The following is a 14,030-nucleotide window of genomic DNA, read 5'->3' as shown; positions in this document are numbered from 1 at the left end:
ACCTCCAGTTTAGGGGCCAGGTGCTGCCGAGGGACATGCACCGCCTTGCCCAGCACGCCCGTGGCTGTGCGGGCTCAGCTCGGCGCCGGCTGCTCAGCCGCTGCGGGGGTACGGCGCAGCGCCACGCTCCTGCGGAGCAGGTGTCTCTGCAGCCAGGAGCTGCCTCCCGGTACCGCCCAGTCCGGAACCCTTCTCCGGCGGAATGTTGTTCCCGCGGCGGCGGTTTCCCTGCCGGCTGGGGAGGCTTGGCAGGGACCTGCGCTGGCGAAGGGGAGGGTCGGGGCGTGGGGAGCCTGGTGCCGCTGGCCCCGCCCGGCGGGTCGCACCCATGAGGTAACGGCACCGGGACCCGGCCCTGTGCCGGCCGCGGGGGTTAGGGGCGGCCGGGCGCGGGGCTGCTGCCACCCTCGGGCCTGCGTCTGGCGTCGCCGCCACCGTCCCTCCTCCCCGCCCTGAGGGCCGTCTCCGCCGGGGGGCCCGCCGGAGGTGGGGTGGCGGCGGCGGCGGCTCCCGGGCTGTGCGCGGCAGGTGGCCGGGAGGGAGCAAACACGCCTCTCCAGCTGCCGCGGCGGGCCCCGGGCCGGACGGGCTGTGAGCAGCACCTCCAGCACAGGTCGGAGCGGGACAGGCCTGAGCCGGCAGCGGTGCCGTGGGAGCGGCTTCTCTTCACTTGTAGGTGAGGGAGGGCTGCAGCCGGCCCCGGGGACGCCGGTGTGTGCTAGCAGGCTGCTGCCCTGCCTGCCTGCCGCTCCGACTGGCGCCCGAGTCAGTCAGCGGGCAGGAGGAGGGCTGGGCGGGGGAAGGAGATTGTCCTTCGCTGGCACTCCCTTTGCCTGGAACGCTTTACCCTGTTTGCAGGTATTTAAGCTGCCTGGGGAAAGCATTTTGTTCAGGCAAACCGCTGACTTGAAGCAGCACTTTGTTTCTGGAACAGAAAGAAAGTAGGAAGTTGGTTTGCCCCAGTGAGCCTGTTTTGCGTCTGCAGTACGCTCCGCTCCCGTTCTGCACCTGAAGGCATGTTTGGGCTGTGCTGGTGTCTGGTTCCCAGCAGCTCTGGGCACGGCTTTGCTTAGTCTGATGTGTCTTTTAAGTAAACCGGAGTTGAATGCTGGTGCCTTGGTCCGACGCTGTGTGCTTGTTGAAGAAGTGTTTATTACATCTAGGGAAAGAACATTCATGACCAGTTACAGTTAATCGATGCTCAAAGGCATAGAGAAATGTGAACTGAGCAGCAGTTTAGCTGTTGTTAGGGGTTGATAGTAATCGCTGCCACTTAAACAGCTCCTGCTTCAGAAACTAGTTTTAAGGACTAAAAGGAAAGAATGAGGTCTAAAACGGTGGTGCTGACAGCATCCTGCGACGAGATGCTTGTTCTATGAATGTTGGTATGTTACTGATGTAACCATTAAAGCTTTCTTGAGGATTCTTTTCCCAGTGCTTTGCTGGATGAGGTTATTTATTCCTCGAATACCTGAGTTGTACTTCCTTCATGTGTGGTGAACTCACAGCTTTTCCATATGCAAAGGAGTCTTGTTCTCCAGATTTTGAGGTGTTTTGCACTAGGTAGGTGGTGGTTCTGACGATTTTGATGAGGTAGCATCTTTGTAGGGTGTTGTCAGTGAAGGAAGCCAACGTGGAGAAAAAGCAAGATTACAACATTATTCCTCTTGAAAAAACATCCCAAATGCATTTGCAGAAGAGGTCTGCATGTTCTCCTCAGAAATGCTGCTGTCCCTTTGTCATAGGGTGGGGTTTTCTTGGGTTTGTTCTTCGGTGTTTAGTGGTTTATTTTTCTGGCACATGATCTCCAAACTTCTTTGCTCCTCTTACTTCCAAATTAGCTTCCAGCATATGAACCATGCAGGTAATCTTATGGAGGTCTTACTTGCAGTCTCCAGTTGCCACAACCAAATTAGGCTGTGTTCTAAAGCCCAACCAAAAATGTATCCTTATAAAAGCAAACCCAAGAATGAATGCAGTGAAACTTGAGGGTTTATAAGCGATCATACCGTAGCCATCTTGACAAGATGTGGTCCTCCTCCTGCTTTAGACATAATAGAATCATAGAATTAAGAAGATTGGAAGAGACCTCCAAGCTCACCCAGCCCTGTCCAGTCAACTAGGCCATGGCACTAAGTGCCCCAGCCAGGCTTTTTTTTGAACACCTCCATACATATACAGATGATAAGAAAATGCTTTTTTATCATTTAAAATACTTGCAGAATGAGTTAAAAACGTTTCATGTTCTGTGAAGGTCTGCCAGGGTAGCCAGGTGGCTATTATGTGTTATAGAAGTCCAGTTTCCACAAACTCTGCTCACTGAGGGATTATTGTGAAGAACAGTAATTCAAGAGGTGCATCCACATACTTGAATTAACATTTTCGGGGCTGTGATAAATGTTACCTAATTTAGATAGAAGCAGCTCTCAGCTGCATAAATAGCCATATGTCTGTTAGCTTCAATATGCCAGTCAGCTGAGCTGAAATGGAGCTGCAGCAGGTTTGTGCACCCATGCTTCCTCAGCTTGGTTTCTGTTCGTGGGATGTGACAAACAGAGTCTTGATTTTAAAGTACTTGATAAGAACAGATAGCACATGTGAACCACTGTACTTCTGGGTACAATCTTGGCTTTTTTGTTTTAGGCAGAGCATTAAGGGTTACTTTGCCTTTTGTTCCACTTAGGGCTCAGAGATGGATTCACCAGAACGCTCAGTAATCAGGAGTGAGCAGAAGTCCAGGTAACTTGCGTTGCAAATCCGTGTGCCAAACTGTGTCTTCATGAAAACCTGAAAGCAGTGCAGTGTGCTACTGGAAGATTGAATGTGAGAGCAGCATCGTGCCAAGGAACTGGAAGTGATCCCAGAAAGGAGTCTCTCCGCAGCCCCAGTGCTTCAGACTTAGGCTGTTCATGAGCAGTAATAGAGCTGCTGAGGGGAAGCAGTTAGTGCCGAAGGGAGCAGGAAGGCATGGGGGTTATCAGCGATACATTCTCTGTAGGCGTTAGCTCCATGCTTATGACTTGCTTTGCCTGAGGCCGTCTCAGGTTAACCATTGTCGTTTTAGCTAGATCATTTCAGGTGATTGTGCACTAAGAGGTGCTAAACATCTGTATTACCATGAGTGGGAATCAAAAATCTGTAACGCTAGCGTTGAAAGTCAGGGGAATTCCATGGCGCTGTGGTACTGAAACCTTGTTGCTGTACTGTGATTTCACTGGTTTGAAAGCTAAGCTTTGCTTTGCAAAGTAATGATGAAAGCCAAAATTTCTTGACAGTTTCTTGTGCTGGCTTGTGCAGTGAATACTGATGTAGAACCACATAGGCATTTGAGAGTGATCTGTGGTTAGTAACATGTGAGCTGTGGGCTGGAAGAATCCTGCAGCTCTGCAAGCAGGACTGCTCTTATCTTCACGTATCTTAAAATAACAACAAGTGAAAATAAGATGCTGCTTTTTTTCCCAGAAAACCAGAATTTTGTTTCTCTGAAATGCTGTGCCTTGTCCTTTTGAGAGAACTCTGCTTACTTTCTGTCATTAATCATTGGACAATCCTGACTGCTTTAAAAAACTTCCTCTGGAGTGGTGTTTGGCTGGCCTGGGGGGTGCAAAAGTGGTAATTCATAGAGTCAGTCAGGGTTGGAAGAGACTACAAGGATCAGCCAGTGCCAACCCCCCTGCCATGCCCAGGGACACCCTACCCTAGAGCAGGCTGCACACAGCCTCAGCCAGCCTGGCCTTAAACACCTCCAGCCATGGGGCCTCAGCCACCTCCCTGGGCAACCCCTGCCAGGCTCTCACCACTCTCCTGCTCAACAACTTCCTCCTCACCTCCAGGCTGACTCTCCCTACCTCCAGCTTTGCTCCATTTCCCCCAGGCCCGGCACTCCCTGACAGCCTCAAAAGTCCCTCCCCAGCTTTTTTGGAGCCCCCTTCAGATCCTGGAAGGCCACAAGAAGGTCCCCTGGGAGCCTCCTCTGCTGCAGCCTGCACAGCCCCAACTCTTTCAGTCTGTGCTCACAGCAGAGCTGCTGCAGCCTCTCAGCATCCTCCTGGCCCTGCTCTGGACACTCTCCAGCATCTCCACAGCCCTCTTGTCCCAGGGACTCTAGAGCTGGATGCAGCACTCCAGGTGGGGTCTCAGCAGAGCACAGCAGAGGGGCAGAATCCCCTCCCTGGCCCTGCTGGCCACACTGCTGCTGCTGCAGCCCAGGCTCTGGTTTGCTCTCTGGGCTGCAGTTTGGATTTCAAAGACAGCAGTGATTAGAAGTTGTTTCCATTTCTTTTTGTTAACATAATTATCGTGGGATGGTTTGGGCTGGATGGAATCTTAATCCTCTAGTCCAGCTGCCTGCCGTGGGGGAGTGTGGAAGCACTTAATGTGCATTGTTGGGCTGGGCAGGATGCGAGCTGCTGCCGGCACCGTTCTGTGTAGAACTGCAGAACGTGGCTCCTCTGGGTCGGTGACTGTTTTGGTGACTTGGGTGTCAGTCCCGAGCTCTCCAGAGAGGTTAGAAAATGTACTGTGAAACATAAAGATTTCTGTTTCCTCTTCTAAAGAAAATTCTTGAAAAGCCTCGTAAGAAAGCAGCCTCGGGACCTGCTTCTTGTGATTGGCACTGGGGTGAGTGCTGCAGTAGCGCCGGGAGTCCCAGCCCTGTGCTCCTGGAGGAGCTGCATTGAGGCTGTCATTGAAGCAGCCGAACAGCTGGAGGTGCTGCACCCCGGAGACGTGGCTGAATTCCGGAAGAAAGTGAGCAAAGACAGGGACCTGCTGGTGGTTGCACATGACCTCATCAGGAAAATGTCACCAGTGAGTACAGCTTCACACTCCTCTCTAATTTTGATGTACTCCTCTCTTAGTACCAACAGAAATTCTTTTCAGCTTCCTAACTTGAAGTCTTCCTGGTAGAAGTGGCAGGTTTGATTGTAGTACAATCTGGTGTATGTTGTGGAGAGGCTGAAAAAGTCTAAGCTTGGCAAGAGCTTAACTGTTGTGTTCAGTTTGGGGCACCTCAGTATGTGAGAGGTGTGGAGGTGCTGGAGCGAGTGCAGAGGAGGGCAGGGAAGCTGGGGAAGGGCCTGGAGAATAAATCGTATGGAGAGCAACTGGAGGAGCTGGGGATGGGTAGTGTGAAAAAGACAAGGCTGAGGGGAAATCTCATTGCTGTCTACAGCTATCTGAAAGGAGGTGGTGGAGAGGTTGGCGCTGGTCTTCTCACAGGTAAATAGTGACAGAACAAGAAGGAATGGCCTCAAGCTGCAACACAGTGGGATGAGACTGGACATTAAGAAGAATTTTTTCCCAGCAAGAGTGGTCAGGCACTGGAATGAGCTGCCCAGGGAGGTGGCTGAGTCACCAACCCTGCATGTGTTCAAAGGTGGTTTCAGTGTGGTGCTTGGGGATATGGTGTTAGCTTGGAAGTGAGCAGCACTACAGGCTGGGGACAGAGTAGCTGAGAGCAGCCAGGAAAAAAGGGCCCTGGGGATACTGGTAGTGGCTGAAGCTGAGGCAGCAGTGCCCAGGTGGGCAGCAGAGCCAATGGCATCCTGGGCTGGCTCAGGAGCAGTGTGGCCAACAGGGCAAGGGAGGTTCTTGTGCCCCTGTGCTGGGCCCCAGTTCTGGGCTCCTCCATTGCAGAGAGATGTTGAGGTGCTGGAAGGTGTTGAGAGAAGGGTGACAAAGCTGTGAGGGACCTGGAGCACAGCCCTGTGAGGAGAGGCTGAGGGAGCTGGGGGTGTGCAGCCTGCAGAAGAGGAGGCTCAGGGCAGAGCTCATTGCTGCCTGCAGCTGCCTGCAGGGAGGCTGTAGCCAGGTGGGGTTGGGCTCTGCTGCCAGGCAAGCAGCAACAGAAGAAGGGGACAGAGTCTCAAGCTGTGCCAGGGCAGGTCTAGGCTGGATTTGAGGAGGAAGTTGTTGTCAGAGAGAGTGATTGGCATTGGAATGGGCTGCCCAAGGAGGTGGTGGAGTCATCCCTGGAGGGGTTGAAGGGATGCCTGGCTGGGGCACTTAGTGCCATGGCCTGTTTGATTGGACAGGGCTGGGTGCTAGGTTGGACTGGGTGAGCTTGGAGGTCTCTTCCAACCTGGTTGATGCTATGATGGGTGAGGATGCAGCTGGAGCAAACTCCAGTTCTGTTTTGCTCATACCTGTCACAAGCTTCCCTGAGAAAGCTGGGCTATTTCGCTACACATGAGCTGGAGACCAGAGCACCTGAAGAACTCGAGACTGGTTTTGGTCAGACCTGTATGCGTTGTGCAGCTTCTAAGCCCTCTGCTTTGGCACTGAGGAGCCAAGGGAGGTGGGTTTCCTGTTGGAGGCAGCTACCATGCTGCATGCAACCCTCCTGAAGCCTTTGTCTTTTTCTTTCTTCAGCGTACCGGGGACACGAAACCCAACTTCTTCCAGGACTGCTTAATGGAGGTGTTTGATAATTTAGAAGAGCACATCCAGAACCCTGTAGTTCTGCAGTCGATTCTGAGGCTCATGGAGAGAGGCACAATGGTTCTGACCACCAACTATGATAATTTACTTGAAATATTTGGTCAGCAGCAGGGTAAACCTATGGAGTCACTGGACTTGAAAGACAAGGATAAGGTATGATGAGGCTAACATCTGTGTACTTACTTTAAAAGAAGGCAGCTCAAGCTTCACTGGAAGATGTTTTCCTTTTTTATAGAGTGTTAAGGCCGAAACTTCCTGGCTGTTCAAGCATGTCTGTGAGCTGCACAGACACTTAGATACAGATCCCTGTGGAATAAATGCACAGGCATTTATTTTGTGTCATTTTATTCTGAAGCAATCAGAAATGTGATTTCCCTTACCTGATAGTTAATTTGCTGTTCAGATCTCTTTTGTCAGCATTGCTAGAATTGTTTCCTGGTCAAATACTTGCTCAGACCAAACAGAGATACCTTCAGCATCAGCCATCACCTCATTACTGTAATTTAAAGTAAGCTGTGTAATTAGTAATTAAAATCTCAGGATAATTTTTCTCTGCAGAGGAGTGCAAAAGAAGTTATTCAGTGTGGTCAGTAGGATAGGAGAGGTTATTCTGCCCCTGTGCTCAGCACTGGTCAGGCCACACCTTGAGTGCTGTGTCCAGTTCTGAGCTCCTCAGTTCAAGAGGTGTTGAGGTACTGGAACATATCCAGAGAAGGGCAGCAAGGCTGGGGAGGGGCCTGGAGCCATGGTGTGGGTGATTGGCTAGGGCCAGGTGCTAGGTTGGGCTGGATGGGCTTGGAGCTGTCTTCCAGCCTGGCTGATTCTGTGATTGTATGATTTCTGCTTTATTTTCCCACGTTAGGACTGCTTTTTGAGAGCCTTTGTATTACAGCATTAAAAAGGAATGTAACTTGCACAATTTGCTGTAGGTTCTTCAGTGGGCAAGAGGCCACATAAAATACGGAGTTCTTCATATTCATGGCTTATATACAGACCCCTGTGGAATGGTGCTAGATCCCTCGGGATATAAAGATGTTACTCAGGATCCTCAAGTCATGGTTTGTGTGATCTCTGAAATGCTCTACTCTCCTTTGCCAGTATTTCATTGTAGTCACTGCATGCACATTGCCCAGGGCTGTCAGACCACATGGAGTAACGGTCGCACTGTTCAGGGAGCCAGTGACGTTGCTAGGGCAATGCATCCTCCTGAGTGCAGCTCCTTTGTGAATGCCAACAACGACCCTCAGCTGTACATCACAGTTTTACAGTTCTTTGCCTTTCTCTCATGAAAGAGCAGTAGCCCCAGAATGCTAGAGACCAGAACAAGGACTCCTTGCCCTTTCATTGCTTGGGTTAATTTTGCAGGGGCTTTGGTTGTTGCCAGCTCTAGATCCTGGACAAGGTCACAGTGTAGGTATTTTAAGAAGTCAAAAGTGGTGAGGAATATTCATTCTCCTTAGTTACAGGTTGAGCTAACAAGAGTCTGTCATTGTTGTCTATTGAATTTTGTGTGGCAACTTTGATTGTGAATAGAATTTATTTCTGATTTATTATTACTCAGAATGTTCTGGTAGAAAGAGCGCTCATGAAATACCAGTTTGCCCTGATCCTAAAGCAGGCATAGTGCAGTGCAGTAGGGATGTCTGCTCTGCTGCTTCTCTTCTGACATGCTTGCAAAGCTACCCCTGGGGTAAGTGTAGCTCTTGTGTGTTTCTATTTCTTGGCAGGAAGTTCTTCAAGACCTGTACCGCACTAAGTCGTTTCTGTTTCTGGGCTGCGGAGAGACTCTGCGTGATCAGATATTCCAGGCTCTCTTCCTTTATACTGTGAAGAATAAAGTGGATTTGGAGCACTACATGTTGGTGCTTAAAGAAAATGAAGACCACTTTTTTAAGCTTCAGGCAGATATGCTGCTTCATGGAGTAAAAGTGGTGTCCTACGGAGACTGCTTTGAACAATTCCCAGAGTATGTTCAAGATCTCTCTGCTCGGATCTGCAAGCAGAGAAGTCCAGGTAATGTATCTATCCTCTTTGACAAGAGCCTTTCCAGGAGGTAGAGAGCAGGAGCCCACTTAGCCTGAGGTGGTGACCGCCTGTGTAGCTAGTGGTTGGCTGTGTGCAGCACCTCTGTTTCTGAAGGGCATTCAGAGATGGAGCACCTGACAGCCTTGAAACCAAATGTCTTTGTGTAAGGTCTGGGGATTCTGTTGCTTGTTATTAGTGAAAACAAGATCTGAGGTAGGCAGGGCTGCAGCAGTGGAATTCTGCATCTGTGGATGAAGTTCCTAGGCCCCTCTCCATCCTGCTTGAAAACTTGTAGCAGCCTGGGGCAGTGCCTGCTGACTGCAAACAGGGAAACATAACTCCTGGTTTTAGAAAGGGGGGAAAAAAAGAAGACCTGGGGAGCTACAGACTGCTCAGTCTCACCTCTTTGGCTGGCAAGATCATGGAACAGATCCTTCTGGAAACTCTTGCTAGATCACATGGAAAAGAAAGTGATTGGTGACAACCAGCATGGTTTCAGTAGTGGCAAATCACATCTGACAAATTTAGTGGCCTTCTGCAACAAGATTACAGTGCTGGTAGATGAAGGAAGAGCAACTGATGTCGTTCAAAGAACCCAACACTGTTTGCATGACGTCCTTGCCCGAGTGGGACAGACGTGGATTTGAGGGATGGACCATTCAGTGCATAAGGAATTGTCTGGATGTTTGCACTGAAAGGGTTGCTATCAACAGCTTGATGTAGGAGTAGAGACCAGTTATGAGTGGTGTTACTCACAAGTTGGTACTGGGACTGATGCTGTTAACTTAACAGGCTGGGGTCAGAGTGGCTGGAGAGCAGCCAGACAGAGAGGGATCTGGGGGTGCTGATTGATACCCACCTGAACATGAGCCAGCAGTGTGCCCAGGTGGCCAAGAGAGCCAGTGGCATCCTGGCCTGCATCAGGAATGGTGTGGCCAGCAGGAGCAGGGAGGTCATTCTGCCCCTGTACTCTGCACTGGTTAGACCACACCTTGAGTCCTGTGTTCAGTTCTGGGCCCCCCAGTTTAGGAGGGACATTGAGATGCTTGAGCATGTCCAGAGAAGGGCGACGAGGCTGGGGAGAGGCCTTGAGCACAGCCCTACGAGGAGAGGCTGAGGAAGCTGGGATTGGTTAGCCTGGAGGAGGCTCAGGGGTGACCTTATTGCTGTCTGCAACTACCTGAGGGGTGGTTGTGGCCAGGAGGAGGTTGCTCTCTTCTCTCAGGTGGCCAGCACCAGAACAAGAGGACACAGCCTCAGGCTGCGCCAGGGGAGATTTAGGCTGGAGGTGAGGAGAAAGTTCTTCCCTGAGAGAGTCATTGGGCACTGGAATGGGCTGCCCGGGGAGGTGGTGGAGTCGCCGTCCCTGGAGCTGTTCAAGGCAGGATTGGACGTGGCACTTGGTGCCATGGTCTAGCCTTGAGCTCTGTGGTAAAGGGTTGGACTTGATGATCTGTGAGGTCTCTTCCAACCTTGTTGATACTGTGATAACTTCTTTGTTGGTGACATGGACAGTGGGATCTAAGCAGCCCCAGTAAGTTTGCTAATGACACCACGATGTGTGGTATGGTTGACAGGCTAGAGGGCAAGGATGCCATCCAGAAGGACCTTGACTTTACAAAGTCCAACAAGAGCAAGTGCAAGGTCCTGCATCTGGGTCAGGGCAATACTAAGCACAAATACAAGCTGGGCATTGAGAGGATTGAGAGCAAGCCTGCAGAGAAGGACTTGGGTGTGTTGATGGACTGAAAACTGAGTAGGTGGCAGCAATGCACTCTTGCAGCCCAGAAAGCAAATCACAGTCTGGGCTACCTCAAATGTGGCCAGCAGGTTAAGGGAGGTGACTCTTCCCCTCTGCTTCTCTGTTAGAAGATCCTGCCTGCAGTACTGTGTTCAGCTCTGGAGTCCACATCCCAAGAAAGAAATGGACCACCTAAAGCAGGTCCAGACCAGGACTGTGAAGATAATTGGGGGCTGGAGCACCTCTCTTATGAAGACAGGCTGGGAGAGTTTGGGCTGTTCAGCCTCTGGAAGAGAAGGCTCACAGGAAGCCTTACAGTGACCTTCCAGTACTTCCAGGAAAGATGGGGAGGGACTTTTTATCAGGGAGCACAATGACAAGACGAGGAGTTGGCAGTTTCAGTCTGAGAGGGTAGATGTGGATTAGTTGCAAGAAGAAATTCTTAGTGAGGGTGGTGAAGCAAGGTTCATCCAGAGAAGCTGTGTATGCCCCTCCCTAGAGCTGTCCTGAGGCTGGGTTGGATGGAGCTCTAGGAAACCTGGTCTAGTGAAGGTGACCCTGCCCAGGGCAGAGGGCTCAGGACTAGAGCATCTTTAAAGTCCTTTCCAGCCAAATCTATTCTGTGACTGTAAATACAACCTTGCCCTTTTGAATGGTAATTTGTGCTGTTGCTGTCTCTTCTAGATGCTGATCGAGTGGACAGCACAACGCTGTTGGGTAAGTAATAGTCTCATTTTCACAGGGAGATCCACAATGTATCCAAGATACATAAAAGTATTACTTACAGAGTCATGAAACTATTCTTGTGCAGCACTCTGACTTAGCTCTGAAAACCTGCCTAACACCCTCTCCTCTTCATTTTCCTTCTGCACATTAGGAGGTAACTGCTGGCTTACAGCTGTCAATAAAATCACAAACAGAATGCCAAAGCTCCAGAGAAAGTCCATAAATCACTACTTCTGTTCAGAGGATTCTGATAATAGTCACAGCCACGAGGCTTTGGCTTAAATTTCCACACCTGTGTTGAACTGTTTTGAATGGCTTCCTTAAGAAAGTGTGAAAGAGTGGGTACTGAGCTTAAGTGTGTAGTACTGGGGGTGAATTTTTGGCTGTGTTGTTCACAGATCTTTGTAATGCTTCTGTGAATAAGCAAAGCAAGAATGTGGTCTGCTTTATGGTCTAAAATAGCAAACTTTCCATTTGGAACAAGCCTTCAGCTTAAAAAGGTACTTGTGCTGCTGCTGCAAGTAACACCTAGATCATAGAAAAGGGTTTTGATTATTGTATATAAGGGCCTTTGGCATTGCAGGAGATGAACCCCCCTCATTTTCCCCATCAAGAAGCACAGAGGTCCAAGACACCTGTAGGCAGGTGTAAAGTCAGTTGTTACTTTAGTAATTCCAAAACCACTTGGGTCTTGCACTGTCTTTCAGATAACAGGAAAAAGGGGTCATGAACTCAAGTGCAATTAGGCTTCTCCAATTAGCAGACAAAACCCCTAAGTTTTCCTTAGTATCAAGCTCCTTTGCTCACCGATTAGCAACCTCCTCTAGAAGCAATTTTAGCACCCATTTACTTGTATTTTGGAACACACGGAAAGAAAATTGCTTACCACAGCTGAGATGCTTTTGTGTGGTGTTAGACAAGCGAGGTACATGTCTGCCGTTCAGCTTCGCTGCCAAGCTCTGCTGCTCACAGGCTGAGCAGCAGCTGACACCATGCTTGCCCCTCTGAAGAGGAGATCCAGGCTTTCCAAAGAAGCTTCTCACCTCTGCACTTCACAGGCACTGCCACACCAGACCTACAGGCAGATGTGAATTAGCTACTTTGTGATTTAGCTATGGGTGCCAGATCTCAGTGCTGGGGAAAGAAGCTGAGAGCACTGAACTGCTGCAGCCTTTCAGTGGGCTTAGTGTTGAGAGTCCAGAGACAAGAACCTCAGGAGGCCACTGCAGTGTTTGTGTTCGTATTTGGTGCTTGCACTGAAAGCTGTGCAAAGCACAAGGGCGTAACAGCATTAAAGGCTTTTATTTCTTTTCCCCTCTTCCTCCCCAGGAGCTGCATGTGTGGACTGTGCTAAAAGGAAGCTGGGAGGGAACAGCACTGACTCTCCCAAGAGAATCAAGCAGTCAGATACTGATATGCCCTCTACTGAATGAAAACCACCCTGGCCAGCCAGACCCAACCCAGAAGCTCTTTACCAGTAGATGTTTTGCATCCGCTGTGTGCAAAGTCTTGAGCTGAGTTACTTCCATGGTTTTAAGTGGAATAAAAATTTGCTTCGTTTAGCCTTTTCTAGAGCTGTACAGGTGTTCATCTCTGGAGACCTGGGAGCCCTGCCGCTCACTCTGCAGGCGTTTTTAATGCTGCTGAAGCTAGCTGCAGGCAGAAGCAGGTGCAAGTGTTCTCTGCCTGTGCTTCAGAGCTGTTTGGGCCAAGCTCTTAGCAAGGTGAAGCCACAACAGAGGCAATGTTTGACTTCTGACATGCCTATGTCAGTAGGGTTTGGAATGGAGGGCTCTGTTAACAGCTGAACTGCATGAGGCTGCTGGTGGTTGAGCTCGTCAGGGGCTGTTGGCAAGCTTCAGGTTTAGCTCCCTGAGCTCCTAGGAGTGGGAATTCACAGCTCTAGAAGGCTCACTGTGAGAACCTGCCTGTTGCCAACTGTTAGCGTAAGCATCTGATTCCGTTTGTCAAGTCTGTTAAGGCTTAAGATTACACAAGGAGAAAAGGATGTACTCAACCAGGCCATGCCACAGCTGGATGGGGGCACACTGCACAGAGGTCAGTATTCCTCTGGAAACAGGGGAAGTGATTTTCAAGTTACTGCATAATGGGCCCAGGTAGCTCCAGGAGCAGAGAGGCCTAATGCAGCACAGTTCTCACGAGGTAGTATCTGTGGACAATTCCTAGTGCCCAAGTTTGACCTCAGTGGAACTATTCCCATGATTAAGGTTAACCACTGCATTAGAAGTTTTTTAGTCTCCTGAGGTGCTGTTACTTCTACCACTGGATTCCAAGCCCCAGGCTGACATGGGTAATCTGAAATTCTCTGGCCAGCTGCCCCTCAGCTCTGGCTGCAGGAGGGCAGGTTTAGGACTGTTCTTTCTTCTGAAGCCAGTGCAGTCCCAGCTGGCAGCCCTGGAGGGTTGGTTCAGGATTTTCTGCTTGTTTCCTGTGGATAGGAGCTGTTATGCCTTCCCAGATCACATCATACTACACTGAGGTGTTAGAGGGAGCAGAAGCAAGCAGTCTGTCAGGTGACATGTTACAAACCTGCTTGTTCTGTGTGGGGGTGCAGAATGGAAATCTTGCAAGCAAGGTGCATGCTTTCTAGACTGAACTGCTGACAGGAGTAGGTTCTGTGGCATGCAAGTCTTTGTTCCTGCCCCAAAGCCAGTGGGGCCAGAAAAGCAATTTTAGGTGGTGCATGTACAGTGCCTCCTTTATTCCCTCAGCAAAGACCCACACACTCTGCACGAGTGATAGCCTGGAAACTGTACACGATTTTAATATGCCACCTCAAGGATCAGTTGCAGATTTTGGCTGTGGGCATTTAAAAGCTAAAAATCCCAAGCAAACTCAGGCTGAGTCTTGACCATACTCATCCTCTCCCTTTAGCAGACTGTGAGTACACATCCATCACTTTTGGAAAATCAAGGCCCTTAGCAGTGTGTACAGCATACAGGATAGGTGATGCTGTGGGCTGGGATTACCTTGCAGCTATCCCAGGCAAAAGGGACAGAAGCTGAAACTCGTCACTTTCACCTAAGGCCCTCTGCAGATTAGTACCTCAGCACTCCAAGAGCTGTACAAGGTGCTA

The 14,030-nt window shown here is 50.0% G+C and overlaps 1 protein-coding gene across 2 annotated transcripts; it reads left to right on the top strand.

Moving 5' to 3' along the window:
• Nucleotides 1-252: 252 nt before the first annotated feature.
• On the top strand, nt 253-12,505 carry FAM118A (family with sequence similarity 118 member A). 2 transcript variants are annotated; one of them, XM_064142837.1, is made up of 8 exons: nt 253-333; nt 2,684-2,739; nt 4,557-4,809; nt 6,373-6,594; nt 7,371-7,499; nt 8,169-8,454; nt 10,892-10,924; nt 12,263-12,505. In XM_064142837.1, the coding sequence occupies exons 2-8, from the start codon at nt 2,693-2,695 to the stop codon at nt 12,364-12,366; spliced, it is 1,074 nt and encodes a 357-aa protein (XP_063998907.1). In that variant the 5' UTR covers nt 253-333; nt 2,684-2,692; the 3' UTR covers nt 12,367-12,505. The 2 variants fall into 2 exon arrangements, with proteins under 2 accessions (XP_063998907.1, XP_063998906.1); XM_064142836.1 differs by lacking the exon at nt 253-333 and adding an exon at nt 340-676.
• The last annotated feature ends 1,525 nt before the right edge of the window (nt 12,506-14,030 follow it).

This window comes from Pogoniulus pusillus, chromosome 4, assembly GCF_015220805.1.
Source record: "Pogoniulus pusillus isolate bPogPus1 chromosome 4, bPogPus1.pri, whole genome shotgun sequence".
Lineage (NCBI taxonomy): Eukaryota > Metazoa > Chordata > Aves > Piciformes > Lybiidae > Pogoniulus > Pogoniulus pusillus.
The sequence above is the reverse complement of the archived record's forward strand: the minus strand, read 5'-3'. Positions and strand labels throughout refer to the sequence as shown.